Source organism: Bombus bifarius, unplaced genomic scaffold, assembly GCF_011952205.1.
Source record: "Bombus bifarius isolate JDL3187 unplaced genomic scaffold, Bbif_JDL3187 scf7180000008138, whole genome shotgun sequence".
Taxonomy (NCBI): Eukaryota; Metazoa; Arthropoda; class Insecta; order Hymenoptera; family Apidae; genus Bombus; species Bombus bifarius.
Window position 1 is genome coordinate 196,632 of NW_022884466.1, and position 17,395 is coordinate 214,026.

The following is a 17,395-nucleotide window of genomic DNA, read 5'->3' on the forward strand; positions in this document are numbered from 1 at the left end:
AAGAAACAAAGAGATTCTCTTTTGTATGTTTGAACAATTTAGAATTTCTTCCCTTCTTGTTTTGAGGAAGGGGGGCATTTAATTTTAACTAAGCATATCAATTACATCTTAATATTTTTTTTTATCGGGTTGGCGTTGTGGGTAGGGTTGTGGGTGTTTGATGAATCTTCATTGAAATTAATCATCGTTGTGGTATAACAAAGGTACAATTTATTAACACAAGTATGGATGCTACAGACTTGACAATTAACGGCGGCGACTGGGCACTCGCGACCCTAATGACAATAGTCTCACGTTCGATAACGAATCCGCGGTCAACGGGATAACGAATTTATTGTTTCGTCAAAGTCTAAGTTGGACTCGATGTTAGAGCGTGAGAAATTCACTGATCAAAACGCTACGTAACTAGTTGCTGAAAGTGCACGAGAGAGAGAGTGTGTGTCTCTCCGGCACGGTGATGGTGCAGAGGAAAACTATAATGGGGTGTGTCTAAGGACATGAGATCACCAGATTCATGGAGAGAAGCCTTCGTTCGGAAAGTGAGGGAAATTGACGTTGCTGTTAATTGTTCAATTTCTATGTTGGTGGTTAGAGAAGGATGCTAGCCGCCCTTAAGGGAAAGTTGCTAGCGGGAAGCGTCGTTCGTAAGAAAAAAATAAAGTTCCCCTATCTTCCCGCAGTTGGAACAAAGACTGTTTGTCTGTTTGAAGGACTTTAGTTAGCTGAATCTTAAGATTTATAACGGGTCCTCGGGCTACCTGAACATGTACCGTGTAGATGCGTTGACATCTGGTGATCGTCTTACCCGAAGAATGGGGTCTGCGTGTGACGAACCACGAGCCAGAAACCGTTGGAATGTTTACTGTCAAGTGCCGCTACAACTATTTCTTTTTAAGGAGAGCTATACTATTACCACATATCTTTGTTAGACAAAACGTTTATCCCCTTGACCGCGGCTACGTTCGGCAACTGGTAGTCGCCTTGAGCCTAAGCTCACTATTACAAATATTGAACAAATGCAATCGGATTGACTAAAGAATCTAGATTATAATTTTAAGGGTTTTTCCCAAAGTTACAAAGGGGAAGCTCTGGTGTCATTTGGAATTCTTCAGAAAACCCCTCAATATTTTAGCCTGTATAACTTAACTCGATTATAATTGTTCGAGATTTGTGATATATATATATATATATATATTTATATTTATATTTGTCTTAATATTCTGTTTATGTCTATTATCTTGTTATTAATATAAATGATTATATATGTAATTCATATATAATTCATATATATAATTATTTCAAAAATATTAAAAGATGAAGTAAAAAATTTGAAGAATTGGGAGAAATCTGTGTTTCACAGATATATACATATCGTATTTCCGGTAAATCTCTCCAGACAATTTTAGTAATAAAGAAATCGTTTACGGTATTACATAGTGATGATTCGACCCATATATTTGCCCAACGGACTTAACAGTAACGAAATGATGTTTCTTACCCACGGCCCCGAAAAACAAGGTTGCTAAATAATTATTACACGAGAGGGCATTTTGGGGAATTACAAAAAGAAAAGTAAATGCTTCTTCTTGTTTCTGTTATTCTTTCTGAACGTTGCTTCTCGTGTGTCCGCAAAATAATGGGTAAACGGGCGCTGAGATAAATCGTGGGCCTGCAATGAGAATAGCAACGGGCACGAATAACGAGCTTAAAGGAATCGAGTTTCCTGGACGTGAACACGGGGTTTCATCCTGGTCCTCTTTGGGAATGCGTCGACTCGATAATCTGTTTCAGCTATTTATTTGAAACATGATAGAACTATAGCTTTTTTCTTCTCCCTCCCTCCCATTCTCTTTGTACGCTCTATAAGTGTGTAGTAGTGACCAAGAACAGCTAATTTTCAGAACAGTACAATTAAGTGCTGGCTTTTGCCAACATATCGAATGCAGCGAGATACTGCATCAAATTATATGTCGGAGATGAAAGAACACCTTGTTGTGCAAAATGTACGCTGAACTGAGAGGAAAGTTTAGAAAATCGAGATTTTTTACATTATTCTAATACCAGTTGTGAATGATTCGTGTGTGGGAAAATAAAGACGCTAATAGCTTATAAATATTTTGATCAATAAAATTATCAAATAAAAAGTTTAAAAAATTGAAAACACTTGCAAAATAACGATCTTGGTATTCCCGACACTCTTGACAATTGTTGTAACATCAAATTAAATATCCAGCAACACCTGCTGTTCGTTAAAATTTAACAAACCACTCGGGTTCGCGATTTAATCGCTGATTCACAGCTTATCATTAAATCGATTAAGATGAGAAGCGAGGAAAACTTTTTTTACGTTCTTCTTTATACAATAATAAAATATTATTTCCATATCATCAAAACTTGACAATGATATTTAAACATCCGCCATGCTGCGCTGCTTCATCCAGACTCGAGATATTTATGCAAATAACTATCGAATCGAATAAAGGATCGACGAGAACATCAAAGGCAAAACATCGTCACGATTTTTCCGATCCATGATCAGAAATAGACAGAAAGAACAGCAACGCGTATACCTGTAGATCAGTGAAAGTACGAACGCATTACAAAACAACAAAATGGAATATATTATTCTTATAAAATTATTATTTGCAATTGGTGCAACGCTAAATGTAACGGACTAAATTAGGTGGAAAGTAAATAGTCCCCTACACGGAAGAACCTAAAATTAATATTCTAATATACAACTTTCATTGTTATAATTGGTATTACACACGTACAAATTAAGATGGACTATTTAAATCTAAAGGAAGAATACATATTGGTCTTTGACTGGTATTATCGGTACTCGTTCCACGAGCAGAAAAACCATAAACCACAAAGCAATTTAACTTAGTTCGAAACAGTGGGTCATGCACGTAGCCTAGAGAAAAAAGAATTAACTACTCATTACAAGTGAACCGAATAGATGTAGAAGGAAAGTCTTTTTTTCACAGTTTGTATTGCAACCAGGCGTGAATTTCCTGAGAGTTCAACGAATCGCGAAATTTTGCTGCGGAGAAAGTTTTTTATTTGCTATCCCGTCTTGCTGGTCTTTCTTTCTTTCTTCGTTGCCTAGTATAGTGGGTTCTAGTAAGCACGTTGTCCTTGCATATAATCGACCGGTTTCGCTTCAGAAATTTGTCGAGAAAACTTGGTGAACGTGTGCAGAAACGTGAAATCGCAGCTAGTTGCTGCTTTTCTTTCGATCCCCTTGTTTCGATGGTGTTCCTCTGGATGTTGCAATGCGTTGGTTAGAGGGATTCATGTGTTCCACTAGTCTCGGGATAAGGAAGTTTTCAAGTTGAGTTACTTCTCGGCTTTCTATGCTTCTGGTGTAATAATGATTCGTCTTTGTTTCTTGCTGCTTCTCCTACATTGAAGTTTCCCAATTTATCGGTCGTAATCCTTTGAAATGACAATTTCATATTAGAATCTTTAAGTTTCATTCTATTAAAATTAAATGAGCCTACAAGGACGAGTAATTTCGGCCAAATATCGCTGTTTCTTCTTTTTTTCCTATTATAACTTTATTCCGGTGAAACAAAGCTTTCGTATTCGAGGAACTTTAACGAAACTTTTCAACGACCCCGGCCCACAATGTTCTACGCGTCCTGTTGTTATATGTTATAAATAAATTCCTCGCTACGTTATCGGCCATAAACGAAAGAGTTCCAAATTCTGCTAAACGTTTGAACGTACAGCCTCGGCAATTATTCTCAGTCGCGAAAAAAACACTTGGGAAGAAGTGAATCGTGTTTGATTTATGCTGGATGCGTCGGAAAAACTTGTGAACCGTATTTGAAATTCGCGAATACGCCTGGATGGGATCCGAGAGCACAAAACAGTTGCAAAATTTATAAGGCGAATTTGTACATCGATGAACAACGGATCTAGCAATTCACAAAGAACGTAGAAACAGGAGAAGCTACATAATTCCTTTCCTCGCGAATATGGCGCTCTCGGCCTTTTGTGGTGGTTGTTGTTCCTTGCAGAGCAGTCGGATGGATGAAGGAATAGATGAACGAATGGATGAGCGAATGGATGAAAGAATGGATGAACGAATGAATGAACGAGTGGATGAACGAATGGATGAACGAATGGATGGAAAAAAGAAACGGTGCAACGCGACGTTCTTAACAAATAACGGAATTAACGGTTCGAGGGGAAATGATCGAGCATTTGCGATCCATTTCTCTGGGAACAAGAATTGTTTTTATTGCAGTTTGCATCGAACGAATATAAACAAATAAAATTTTCCATTGAGAGTATTGAAACATAGCTTGTGTAATTTTATCGTTTAATTTGATCGGTCTTTGGTATAGTATAGGTAATTGTATAATAGATTGTACGAATTACCTGTCATCGTTTCATCGGAACGAAGTGGATGCATTGTTCTCAATCTTGCGATTTCGTTAATGTAATTAAAGATTAGTCGAACGATTAGAAACGTAGATACGGTTAAGGACAACCATTATATTTATTCAATTTTGTTATAGATAAATTTTTACGAAATAATGGCAGGAACGCAAACAGTAAGAAAGACGATAAGAAAGGAAAGAATTAATTGAGCCAAATAAAGTATCGCGCAATGAATAACCAAGTATGGATACTAATTGTAAGAAGCAGGTAGGAAGTGTTACGTACAACGGACAGTAATTCTAGCAAGTGCTAGATTATTTAATCGTTTACATTCATATTAAAATGACAATAACGTAAATACGCCATCTGTTGAACATATAACAAATACATATATCGATTTTCTAATTAGCTTCAATTTGCTAATTATATGTACTATACAACACCTATAATAAATATCTCGATTCTGTACATATTTAAAAATAATTTGGCGATGGGAGAATAGAGTTATTCAATTCCAAATGGATATATTCGAACTTTTAATCGCCCTTTTTAGCAAAACCACAAATTGTTATATAACAATAAACTTGATTTCGATATTAAAAAACATTCCTTTTTCTTCTGTTTCGAATATAACATAACTCGCGTTAAAGAAAAACTGAAAGGAACTGAATTTAGGAACAAACATAATCCTATTCTGCTTCATTTAAGTAGGAATGACAGTTATTACGTATCGCCAATTATACATATGCATTATAGACGGGGTACCTTGTAAGTTGTATATACAGAAACGTAACATTATAAACGCATTGTTCCATTGTATTCACCACATTTCACTGTATATTTATTACACATTATAACTTCATCGATGCATGGTTAATGTGGTCCATAAAAAACAAACGATTGGATCGTTGATATTTACAAATTTGTCTGTGCTGTCAAGTATGTTCTCAACAACGAAACTGTCGAAAACACGAAGAAACGCATCCGAAAAGCGAATAAACTTGCGAAAGTAATGCATTCAGAACCCATCGTTAACATAGAGCCACAAACCCACAGCACCGTGTCGTGAATTACATTTCAGAATCGTCGAAGCATAAATACGAAATGTGAGGAACGAGGAACTGCAAAATTTTACTCGATATCTTTGTGTCTGGCGTATTTTCTCTCTTGCACACATGGATTACACGAATAAACACACATACAGACTTGAGGACAAGAAAATTTGAAAGAAAATGAGCGCATGAAAATCTGATGGAGGCGTGTGCAGTGTAAATCAATTCCCGTATTGTTTCACGCGATCCCCCGTGATTAGAGGGCTCCTACTAATTGCTCAATTATCGTAAATTACAGAGACGATCGAGAGGCCTCGAAAGACGCGGCAGCTACGTTGCCCGTGGAATTTTAATTTTCGCAAAGAACCGACAACCGGCCCCGATACAACAATACCAACCATCCTCTTTGCTTCGTTGTGTAGTCTACTGTCTAGTACGTATATTTCCTGGGCAAGCATGCAAATACAGACCCGCCTGGCGAGCGCGTGCCTCCGTGTACAATGTGTCTCAATTAAAAAAGATAACGAAGATACCGAGCAGAAGCACCAATCCAATTATTCCTCGCGGCATTTTCGCCATTTATTTCTGTGCCTAAGGACTAAGGACTCAACGACCAGTGTTTCCTCGCATTTCGATACACACTTCTGAAAGAAAAAGGCAAGAGGTCAATATTTTTTCTTCAACCTTTTTTCTTCCTCTTTCTTTTTTTGCTTTTTACGATTCTCTTTTTTGGACGAGGAAGCGATTTTGGCTTCTCGTTTCTTTTTTTCGTTTCAGTTGAAACTAACAGGGACGACAGATGCGTGCCCGGTATCCAACAGAATGAGAAAATCTGTCGAGTCCGCTCGGAAAATTCAGAGAATCCAGAGAACTTCTCTTAGCCAAAACACGAATCTACTTCGTTACACCAGCCGTCGAGTATCGCGTCGAATCGGCGATTTTAATTAAATGAATTTCACACGGACGCGCGGCCCAGCTTTCATTAACGTTAACGCGATCGCTCTTTTATAGATTAACGAAACGACCCCATGGATTTCCAGGGTCTTGCGAGCAGGCGCGTTTTGTTGGCCGAAAAGAATGGGTTTGTTTAAAAGTTTCCAGGTAGGGTGGGAATAGAAACAACTAGTCTGTAGAGAGAAATCACGAAGAGAGGCCTCTTGATGGAAATTCGAGTTTCGTTGCACTGTAATTCATTGACTTGTTCCTGTGTTTTTCCAATTATAAATTGTCGTAAAAAGCAACTAGATACATCAATGCTATTAGATCCGTTTAAAACATGGATATCATCCGTGTAGTCATTAGCGTCGTCTAGTGAAACTTTTTTTCTTTCCTTTTCTCCTTTTTCTTTTTCCTTGCTTCGTAAAAAGTAAAGTAACTTGGGCGAATCCAATTGATTTTACGTATCCTATTACTCTTACGTATCTGAATACTCTAATCGATTTGCAAAAACTAATAAAAACGACAAATTAGTGGCTACAACCGGTATTTACTATCTTCTTATACATATACATATGTAGTTTTAATTATTTTTGTGAGATATTGCAAAATATTTTAAACCAAAATAAATAGCTTCGAAATAATGTTAGTAAAACCTATTTACATTTTTCCTCAGGTTTATAGATCTACTCCAACATAAAATTCTATATTCAAAACACACCGAGTGTATTCTATATTCTATATCTATTCAAAACACACCGTCCACCGGAATCCACTGGAATCCACCGTCTAATATTACTTGACAATTTTTGACAAAAGTCTGTTTAAAATCTATCCGTATCCGAGTTGTTTTAGAACAAGGACGTCTTCCATACGCAACAGTGCAAGAAAACTAGAGATGCTTTGAAGAATACGGGATTTCATAAACATCAGTTGTTCGAAGATATTTTGAATTATCATTTACGATTCACTAACATATGTCTCGTGTTTAGTGTATCCGACTTAATCGTTTCAACCGCATGATGGAACGAATGACACGAGAAGCTGACTACATTGAAAGGTTAAACGGAATGATCAAGGAATAACCGTGAATATGGAAACGAAGATCGCGTGTTTCCAACTAGAACATGAATGACCAATGACTACCACAAACTAATTTTTATTTCGAAATAAGGAAATAAGAAATTCTTTTCTTCATGTTTAAACTGGATCGGAAAGGGCATTTCTCTGTCTGCTTGTCTCTCTCTCCCTCCCTCTCTGTCTGTCTGTCTGTCTGTCTCTCTCTCTCTCTCTCTCTATCTATCTATCTATCTCTCTCTATTTCTATATATCTATCTATCTCTTTCTTTCTCTGTACGCGTTAATTTACTTACGGTGAAACGTTGGATGGTTTCCTCATTCCCGATCAGCCTTCCATTAACACCACCGCAATCGAGTTATCAACATGGAGACGGAGTTCCGTGCGAGGTTCGATGAAACTTACGTAAATCTTCAGCTCCATCGATCTCCATCGTTATGCATCGATTCACAGAATCTTAGAGTTACCTCCAATATAAAAACATTCCCCTGAACGAACCTAGAAAATTCGTCCCGTCCTCGTTGTCAACAACTCGTCACAAAGTGAACTGCGTTTGCACGTATGTACATACAACGAACACGCGGAGATCTTCTTTCAATATGCGAAAATGACGGCCCCTTTCTAGATTTCACGCGTGAAATAAAGGGGACCAGACTGATCCGACTAAATGAATTTATCTCAAACCTGCACCGTTATCCTCGAAGAAGTTTCTCAAGGTCTCCCAGAGGATCGCGAGTCGATATTCCTCGGATGTGGAAACTTCTCCAACATTCTGAATCCTGTGTGAAAACTAACCAAGGACTTTCTCTCTCTCTCTCTCTTCCTATTTGCTTTCACGGTTGCACGGTCGCCTCGGTGAGAGTCGGAGAGAGTCGGCGTCTTGTGTGGATGCACGTGATCGACGGCACGCGGATCGCTGCTACCAGACGCGTACGTACGGACTGAGGGATGCCGGTAAACTGATCGGAATCCTGACGGTGGTCCTCCTTCGTCGAGGAGGCCTCTTCTGTACAGGATGAGGCGCGCAAGCTCGCTGGAGCGCTGGAGCGCAGGAGTGACGAAGAGTAACACGCAGACACAAGAGAGGGAGAACCGTCACGTTGGCGAGAATGAAACGGAGGGTGTAAAAGGTAGGAAAAGGAGACCACTTCGAGAAGGCGTTGGACCACGTTTGAAATACGCTCGCGAAAGCCCAATATAGCAAAATCATGGGTCATTATATCAGTAAAATTGTTTGGAAGTTATTAAATAATGATAGTAAATGTAGTAATAATAACGGTAAATGTTATTACGTGTTACATTATTTTAATAAGCAAACTGTTATTCTTAGAATTACTTCATTGTTAGATTATCTTATTTGATATTTCGTACTCAAATACATATTTCTCGAAATAATCTCTCAAATCACATTCTGATTCTGTTATCTCGCAGCATGAAGCAAAATTAATTTCCTCTTATGTTATTTTTAGAGTAGGAATAATAAAATAATCGAAACGACTAATTATGTCGAACTGATATCTTTCTAATTGATTGATTTGCCAAAGTCTGTAGGTAAGGTAGGAAGTCTGTAAGTCGTAGCGAGAGAAAAATAAGAGGATGGAGGGAATGGGCAAGTAATGATCGAAATGATCGACAAAGAAAGAAGGGTAAGAAGAGGGCTAGGAGGATGGCCAAAGTGGAGAAAGAAGAAGTGAAAGTAGTCGAGTCTTGGAGGCGAAAGGCGAGGATGATAGTATGATACGACCAAAATGGAAGAGTGTGATAAATAACGATACAGTAGGGCTAAGGATCATAAAACAAACGATTTTGAGGAAGTGAGATATAAATACAAAAAAAAAGAAATAAGCGAGAGACGAGTGAAGATACTATCGTCTAAAAAGATCTGGTAAAATTGTAGATACGGGAAGAAAAGAAAATTAAAGAGAGTTAATCAAAAGAGGAGGAGGGAAAGTGTAAAAACTTATTCGACAAAGTTAAAAGTCAGCCATAGAATAGATATGTATATAATAGATGAAAACGCTATGACATAATAAAATGAACTACCAGTAAAGTGGTAGGTACGATAAGATTTGTAGAAGCGAAGAATATTTAAGGGAAAAGCGTAAATGAAATAACGGAGACGTCGAGACGTCCTGAAAAGTGAAACTTAGTAATAAGCTGAGATGAAAAAGTAAAGGAAATGAAAAGTTTAGAATAGCAAAGTAAAGAATACAGAAAAATGGTGCGTGAGAGGAGAATATGTGAAGAGAGGAAACGACCAAGTGACAAACTAAAGGAACGATTGTTGAAGATGATCGGAAAAAATGATTGGTGAATAATGGAGATAAAAAGAGATGGAAGGACAGCGCACGCTGGAAGTTAATGGAAAGTCGAGGAAACAGATGGAGAAGGCTCAGAAGAGACAAAAACAAAAGAAAATGGAAAGAGGGTATGCGTGAAGAAGATGGGAAAATTGGTTGAAAGTGGTAGAAAAAAAGAGAAGACAAAGACAAGCGGAACAAGAGCCTAGAGAAATAAGTGGTACTTTGTTATCGTTCAATTCTCAAAGAACTTAATTCGCTTGCTCTTAAATGAAAAAGAAATAAAAGAACCGTGACTTTTGACTATACGTAAATTAAAGAAAATTGGAATTAAACTGGGTTCGCATTAATCTAGTAGCATTCCAATCCAGTGATCCAATCCAGCATTGGATTGCAATCGTACTAATGCAAACAGTGTTTTTATTCCAGTACAATGCATCATTCCAGCAAGTAATCCAGTCAAACGATTGAATTGAAAGTCCGCAATAATGGATATCGACCGATTTCTAGTCAAACCACTGGAATGCGATCACTAGATCCAGCGACTGGACTAATGTAAATCCAGCTTTACGCTATCCTTTTTAAATATGGCATTGTGACTTAAATTAATTACCGGCGACTACGAACGAAGAAGAATCGAGATATCGTTTTCTTCTTTTGTACATTTCCTATCGTAGTTAACATTTCATTACACAATTCATTGCATAGAAACAACGGGAACCGATACAAAGAACGTCTAAATAAAACTAAACGGAGGAAGGTGGAAATGAGAACAAGAACAAAATTCAAAAGTTAAAGAGGAATAGAATGAGGCAGTTCTTGGAAGGATAACAGGGTAACCATCGGAAAGAAAAAGGAGGAAATAAAAAGAAGAAGAAATGCGCGAAATCAAAGCAAAAGACAAAAAGAAGAAGTAAATGGGAAGCAACGGGAAAAGAGAAGGGACAGGAGAGAGAATGGAAAAGTTGAAAAAGAGAAACCAGTCTTGATCTAATCGCAAAGACTGCAGTCCTTCAAAGGATAAAAAGCTTCGGTAATTTGCACCGAAACGCGGACAAGGGGAAACGTGAAAGACAATTGGTATCGCGAAGGTTGGTCGACGTCGATTACAAACAGAGAAGAGAAGAGAATTCCGTTCCACAGAGGAAAGTGCATTATCGTTATTAGATTTATGAAATCTTAATATGCGAAGATGTTGGTTAAAGCTTGATTGGAGGGAATCTCGGAGTTGGTGGTTCGTCGTCAATCAGTGTGGAATACCATCGTTGAAACTGTTCACCAACTGTGTGCGACGACTAATTTGGATTGTGATATTGTATCAACGCACGGCGTTGAGTATCGCGTATACGAAATTTTCATAATTTTGAAATGGAAAATATTTTCGAATGCGACACATTTGTGAAATTTCATATTCGAAGATAAACACGAAGATGGTAAAATTTGGCTGCAAACTTGAAAGTTAAAGTATTCGTAGATTTAATTTCTCGTTTTATCAAAAATTCAAATACGTTACTACATTATCAGTTACTATGAACAATGACCCGTATTTTACGACTTTATAAGAATTATTTGTTGTATCTTTTATATTAATTTACATTGTATATTGTATATTTATATATACATAATTTATAGATACAATATGTTGTATCTTATAAATACGCCAAGCTGCGTTAAAGAGACTTTGATTATTATTTTTGTATTATTTATTTAACTTTACTCAAGTAAAATGTTGTTTGCATATTTATTAGCTGTTGAACATTATCGATCAAGAAATTAACTAATGTATGAGATTTGTTTGATTTCAAAAAGAAATGATAATCAAATCGACGCTTATTTCTCAAAGCAACTCGTATTATCAATCAGTAGTGAGATTTAGTACGCTTTAATGATTACAATCGTTAAAAGTCAGTACGCTATCAAAGGAATCTTTCGAGAAGACACAGCAGTTGCGCATTGACACTCTGCGTTTCGCCTTTGGACCTTCACCTTTACTACGTTCCTTTTTGGTCAATAATTGCTCACAAACGAATTTCTCATTGAATACATATTACTCTAACTACGACCAACTTGTATTACTTGAAAATTTTCTCTTCTCTTGTTACATTACTTTTGTTGGTCAAAATAGATTTTATATTTTATGTTTGGGAATAATTAATTCGATTCCATTATTGGAGATATTTACAGAATTATAAATAGATATGTGTGAAGAAAAAAGTAAAAAATCATTTCGCATGTATGATCAGTCGAAACGAGTTTTAATATAGGAAAGATAAAATCGTTTGAATCTTTCGAAAAACATAATGGAGATGGAAGAAAGAAACTTGAAATAAGAAAGAACACTATTGTAAGTTTAAAATAACTTTGTAATTCATTATATTATATGTAGAAAAATAACAGCGAGTTAAAGCAACAGAAATAGAGGGCGTTTCTCCTCTTTTATGGAACCACCATGGAACACCAACGAACCTGATAGACGGCCATTTCATAAAACTGTTAGACGACACCTTGGACAAATCTTGTCCAAGAAGACGGGAAGTTTCAGGCTATCCTCTCGGTGTATTTCCCTCACGCAAGTCTGATTAGGTATCCAGAAAGTTGTAATCACATTAGGCCGTCAAGGGCTGTCTCACTGTTGGCTGAAAATTAATAGACGCCAAGCTCCGTCAAGTATACGCAGAGCTCTCTAGGCGCTCTTGATGATAGATTTCATGAAGAAGCCGAATGCCTTTCAGAACGTCGCATACTATTGATAAAACGTGCTCGGTTTATGGATAACTTGGAATCATTGATTTTATATTGGCTATACAATGAGATTAAAATAAATGCATATTTTAAGCACTCATTTTATACATTTTTCTATATCGTTCTCCGTTTTAACGAAATAGATAATTTAATACATTCGTTAGACGAGAAAATTTTAGATATCTTTTGTTCGTCGTTTAACCTTAGGCTAGTATCGTTGGGTCGTAGACTGTCTACGATACTCGAGTTACTATTTTGCTTATTTATTTTATTCTTACATGGGTATATATATATATATATATATATATATATATATATATATCGCGACAGAATAATTATATCAAAGTAGTTAAATATTCAACGAACGACACAAAACGATTATGTTGATCGAGGTTATTTCGTATCAATACATTAGAGCATTTTCCTCGGAAAAGATATCCAAGTGACATGAAAACTACCGTCTGATGGATAACAGCTAAGGAACAACTTGCATGTCATTAAGCAAGTTAGGCAGTGCTGAAACCTAATTAACTCGTTTCGATACTGCCGGCAGGTTCGTGTTTCGCAATTGTTACAAAGAGCGTAGTAATTTCAATCTGCGACATTTGTTCGTGAATCGAATAACATAATTAAAAGTTAAGCAGTTAGAATTTTCAGTGAATTACTCAAACGATATTTCTTTCACGATTAGCATTCACGAGTTTCGTATCATGGATTTCTTTACCCAAGTAATATTAAAATAACTTGGCAATAAAGACACTTTCCATTCGAACAAATGAAAATTCTATTATGACACAAATAAACTTTTCGTACAAATACTTTGACATTTTCCTACATTTTGTTTCACATTTACGTACGTAATTGGTAATTTTCGAAAAAATTTCGAAAAATCTTGTGATAATTCGAAGTATCATCTTAACCAACTTTAAAGGGGAACAAGTTTTCAAATTTCTCGGTTTCATCGATTATCACTATCGATCCGATTCCTAAAATGAGCATGGAAAATTCGGCTATATAAAAATATCTACCGGTTCATGTATTCCTCTAGAAGAAACTGTTGGATAAATCCGCCAAGTTCAACCCATTCAATCCCCGAAAATAGAGTTGAACTTATTCTGAAATAACAAGAGAAACGTCATGTGCGAAAGATCTTAGCTTTGGTCAGTAAAACGCGCCCGAAATACGTGAGAGATTGTTCCTATTCTTTGTACGAGCCAATTTATATTAATTCAGTTTCGATATTACAGGAACGAAAATTGATCAATTGATAAGAAGTGATTTTTTCTTATACAACTCAATATAATTAAGTTAATTGAAATTGGCAAATTCTACTCCTAACGTTGAAATATGAATTCTTTCGTACCGCTTCTTTCGATTGTTGATGTATTTCACGTGTAATGGAAAATTATGAAACACCAGATACTAAATTAGGAATAACCAACAATCAAAGATCTAATCGTCCCAGTACAAAATAGTTTTGTTACCGGTAGATCTGTAATAGCGAACTTATAGTACTACCATCATCTCCTCGATTGAAAATGGCTATCAAGTTGACTCTATTTATGTCAATTCCAGAAAACCCCCTATTTCTATTTGCTATTCCATTTTATCTAAAAAATTAAAATCAGTTGACATTGGAGGTTGTTTACCATCTTGGTTATGTAGTTTTGTTAAATGCAGACGTTCAAATTGTTAGATATAATCGCTCTTTTCCTATAACAATTAAGATTAGTTCTGAAGTATATCTGAAGGATCTCACCTTGGAGTTCTTCCATTTGATATTTTCGTTAATGATATCGATTTAATACTTCAATCCTGATTCTTTCTCTTATATGCTGATGATTTAAAAATATTTTTTAGAATTAACACTCATACTAACCAATTATCATTGCAGAAAGATTTTAATAGACTGGAACAATGGAGCATACGTAATCGTCTATTCTTCAATATCTCTAAATGTAAAGTTATTTGTTTCTATCATAAAAGATCTCCCGTAACAGTTAGCTATACTCTCTGTGGTACCAACTTAACATGTATTCAAACAATTTGTAACTTAGATACTTACTTTACTGACAACTTAGTCTCTCTCGATTACCACATTCGAGTTATTACAGTTAAGAATCCTACAGCTCTTGATCTCACAAATATTTAGAATATCAAAATTAATCTACAACATTAATACTTAATTTGAAATTTGGCTCAGTAATTTGGGCTATGCTACAGTAATATGCTCGACTGAGTACAACATCGTTTCCTTTGATTAGCAGCTACTCATATGAACTCTCCCATGCAGACTACATCTCACAACTATAAGCCTGTTCTATTCTAAGAATGAAGCTTATGACGTTGGAAAAGAGACGAATTATGTCTCATATTTTATTGATTTCTGCATTTATCCATAGAATCATACTGATTGCCCAAAACTGCTGTATCTTATAAAACTCTATGCTCCGACTAGAACCATTATTCATCTTTTTTATACATATCAATCGCCTTTGTAAACTGTGCAATAAGTATTGCAAATCATATTTTTCGACAACTCGATGTTTTAAGGTATTTCTCTGAGTACAATTGCGCGCAAGAATATAGGTCGCGATGCGTCAGAAAGTGCATATCAGCACACGTGGGAAGAAAAAGATTTTTTGGAACAACTGAATGCTTTACCCTGCCTCTAACGTAGACACGCGTGGAAGTTTTATATCTGTGCATACGCATATTTTATATTCACTCAAAACTACATCGATTTGCATACCTCGTACTTCTTTTAACACAATTTCACGTTATATATTAATTTTTTGAAAAGTTGCTAAGAAAATTTTCGCTCCAAATAAATGAGAATGTCGCCTTGGCGGCGGCTTAATGTAAGGATTACGCATTAAACATGGAAACTTTGAGGATCAATATCTCGATTTCTGTACCGCTAGATTTCCTTAAATTTTAACTACATGTGCATTTTGAACATGTATTTAAAATTTGAAGAAATTTTTAAGGAACTCATTTCCTCGGAAAAATACCTTAAAAACTCGTTTATCAACACCCTGAACTACTAATGTTATTCCAAAGGACTTTCCCTCGTATACATAGATGTATATTTATACACGCATATAAATAAGAATGAAATTTTTCAAAGAAATTTTTTTTACAAAAAATCTTGCAATTTTATACTTTTCCAAGCGATAAAAATTTCAGTTACAACATAGGAACAAGGCACCACAATTAACGACGATTAATCGGTTAAGCAAAACTGGAATAAAATCACCACAATATACATAAGTTTGGTGAAAAAGATAAGAAGATAGGAAGATAGAAAGAAAGAGTGAATAAAAGAAAGAGGGAGAAAAAGAGGAATCGAGCCTAGACAAAGGGAAAAAGCAGATAACTAGAAGCGGGTGCGCGCGGTTCGTACAATTGACGACGGGCACGGAAACGAAACTCCATTTGCTCTTCATTTTCCGGGGTTGCGTAGATGATACACACAGGCCCGAATGAATACGCCGGACTATAGCAATTACCGCCGCTGCGAGAATGTACGGATCGTCGCAACGTGTTAAACGACACCGATTCCAGTAAAGTTTCTTTGATGTTGCGCCCGCGGATTAGCCCGTGTACGCGCATTTAGGGGCTGCTCGCAAGAACGCGGCTGTTCGAAATTTCGTAATGCTCGTAGAACTTGAAACCAGGACGTTATCCGGCTGTGAGTCCTATTCCAGGAGAAGTAGTTTCGCGTTGATTTTTGTCGGTGAACGGATGTTGGAAGTTTAAGGACTCTCGGAATTGATGACAGAGAATCTCGCTTTGTTGGGGCGAGAAATAGTCGAGCTAACAGGGATGAGGAAGAATCCTTTGGAATGCCGGTGAAGTCGACGTTAACGTGGAATCGGGATAAAAATGTAAAACAAGTATTTTCAATGTGTTTTTCTGCTTAAAAAACGCGTTACTTGTAATAACGAAATTTTATCGAGACATTTTATCTAATATTATCGGAAAGTTGGTATAGAAATTTTAAGAAAATTGTACGTACGGCAGCGTATTTGTACAGAATTATTGTTTTATTAAACAGTATGCGTACTGTTCGTTCCGTAACCTTTAAAAACTCTTATTTTACTATAAAGCGTTAATTTAATAGTTTAAATAATGGTACTGATGGTTAAAAGAGTAACGAGAATATTACGCAACGTGTCGCGAAAAATTGCGCCAAGCTTTTTTACAGCGTTTAAGGACCCCCTTGAAATTTAGTAACTACAGCAATTATCGCGTATGATGAAATACACGGGCAGACAGTCGCGACGAATTAAGCGGGTCTCGGAGTTTTCTTTGATGTCGCACGCACAAACTGCGACGGAACTTTAATAATAATTAGAAACGGTTGTGCGGTTTGCTAATGACAATCACCGGTTGTATAATAAGAAACTCATAGAATATTAAATAGTTTATAATCATATATTAGGTACTTATCGCATCTAGGCTGCACAATTTTGTTCAGTTATCGACTAATTTTTCATCGATTAATTAATTTTCATTGTACGCCCTTTCCTATTTCCAAAGACTTATACTCTCGACTATTTCGAAAGTCTCCCCACATTAAAATTAAATATTTTATCTCGATTATATAACTGTTCTATCCGTCACTTAACATTAACATACCAATGGTTTTAGCCCCTGGAAAGCTTGACAAATCCTCTTAAAGTTTCTTTGATGCGCGTGTCCTTATCCGTCGATTCGAGGGCATTTATGCGCGTGTTTACGAGCAAGGTATTTTCATGAAAATTCTAGAAGAATACCAGTAGCAACGGACGGAAGCAACAAAGACGGAATATTTGAAGAAATCGTCGCGGAATGATTGGCGATCCCGTTTCGCGGGATTAAAGAGCGTTCTCTGGTTCTCTGGGCCC

The 17,395-nt window shown here is 36.4% G+C and overlaps 1 protein-coding gene across 2 annotated transcripts in view; it reads right to left on the reverse strand.

The window, feature by feature from the left end:
* LOC117208518 (lachesin-like) overlaps window positions 1-8,419 on the reverse strand; it is a 105,150-nt gene extending 96,731 nt beyond the window's left edge. Inside the window, exons 1-2 of one of the 2 annotated variants that reach the window (XM_033449716.1) lie at window positions 8,146-8,419; window positions 7,757-7,959 (exon numbers count right to left, since the gene is read on the reverse strand). In XM_033449716.1, coding sequence (XP_033305607.1) covers window positions 7,757-7,782 — 26 coding nt within the window. In that variant the 5' untranslated portion in view covers window positions 7,783-7,959; window positions 8,146-8,419. Of the gene's footprint in view, window positions 1-7,756 lie in introns of both variants that reach the window. The other variant, XM_033449717.1, reaches the window with a different exon arrangement.
* Between the last annotated feature and the right edge of the window lie 8,976 nt (window positions 8,420-17,395).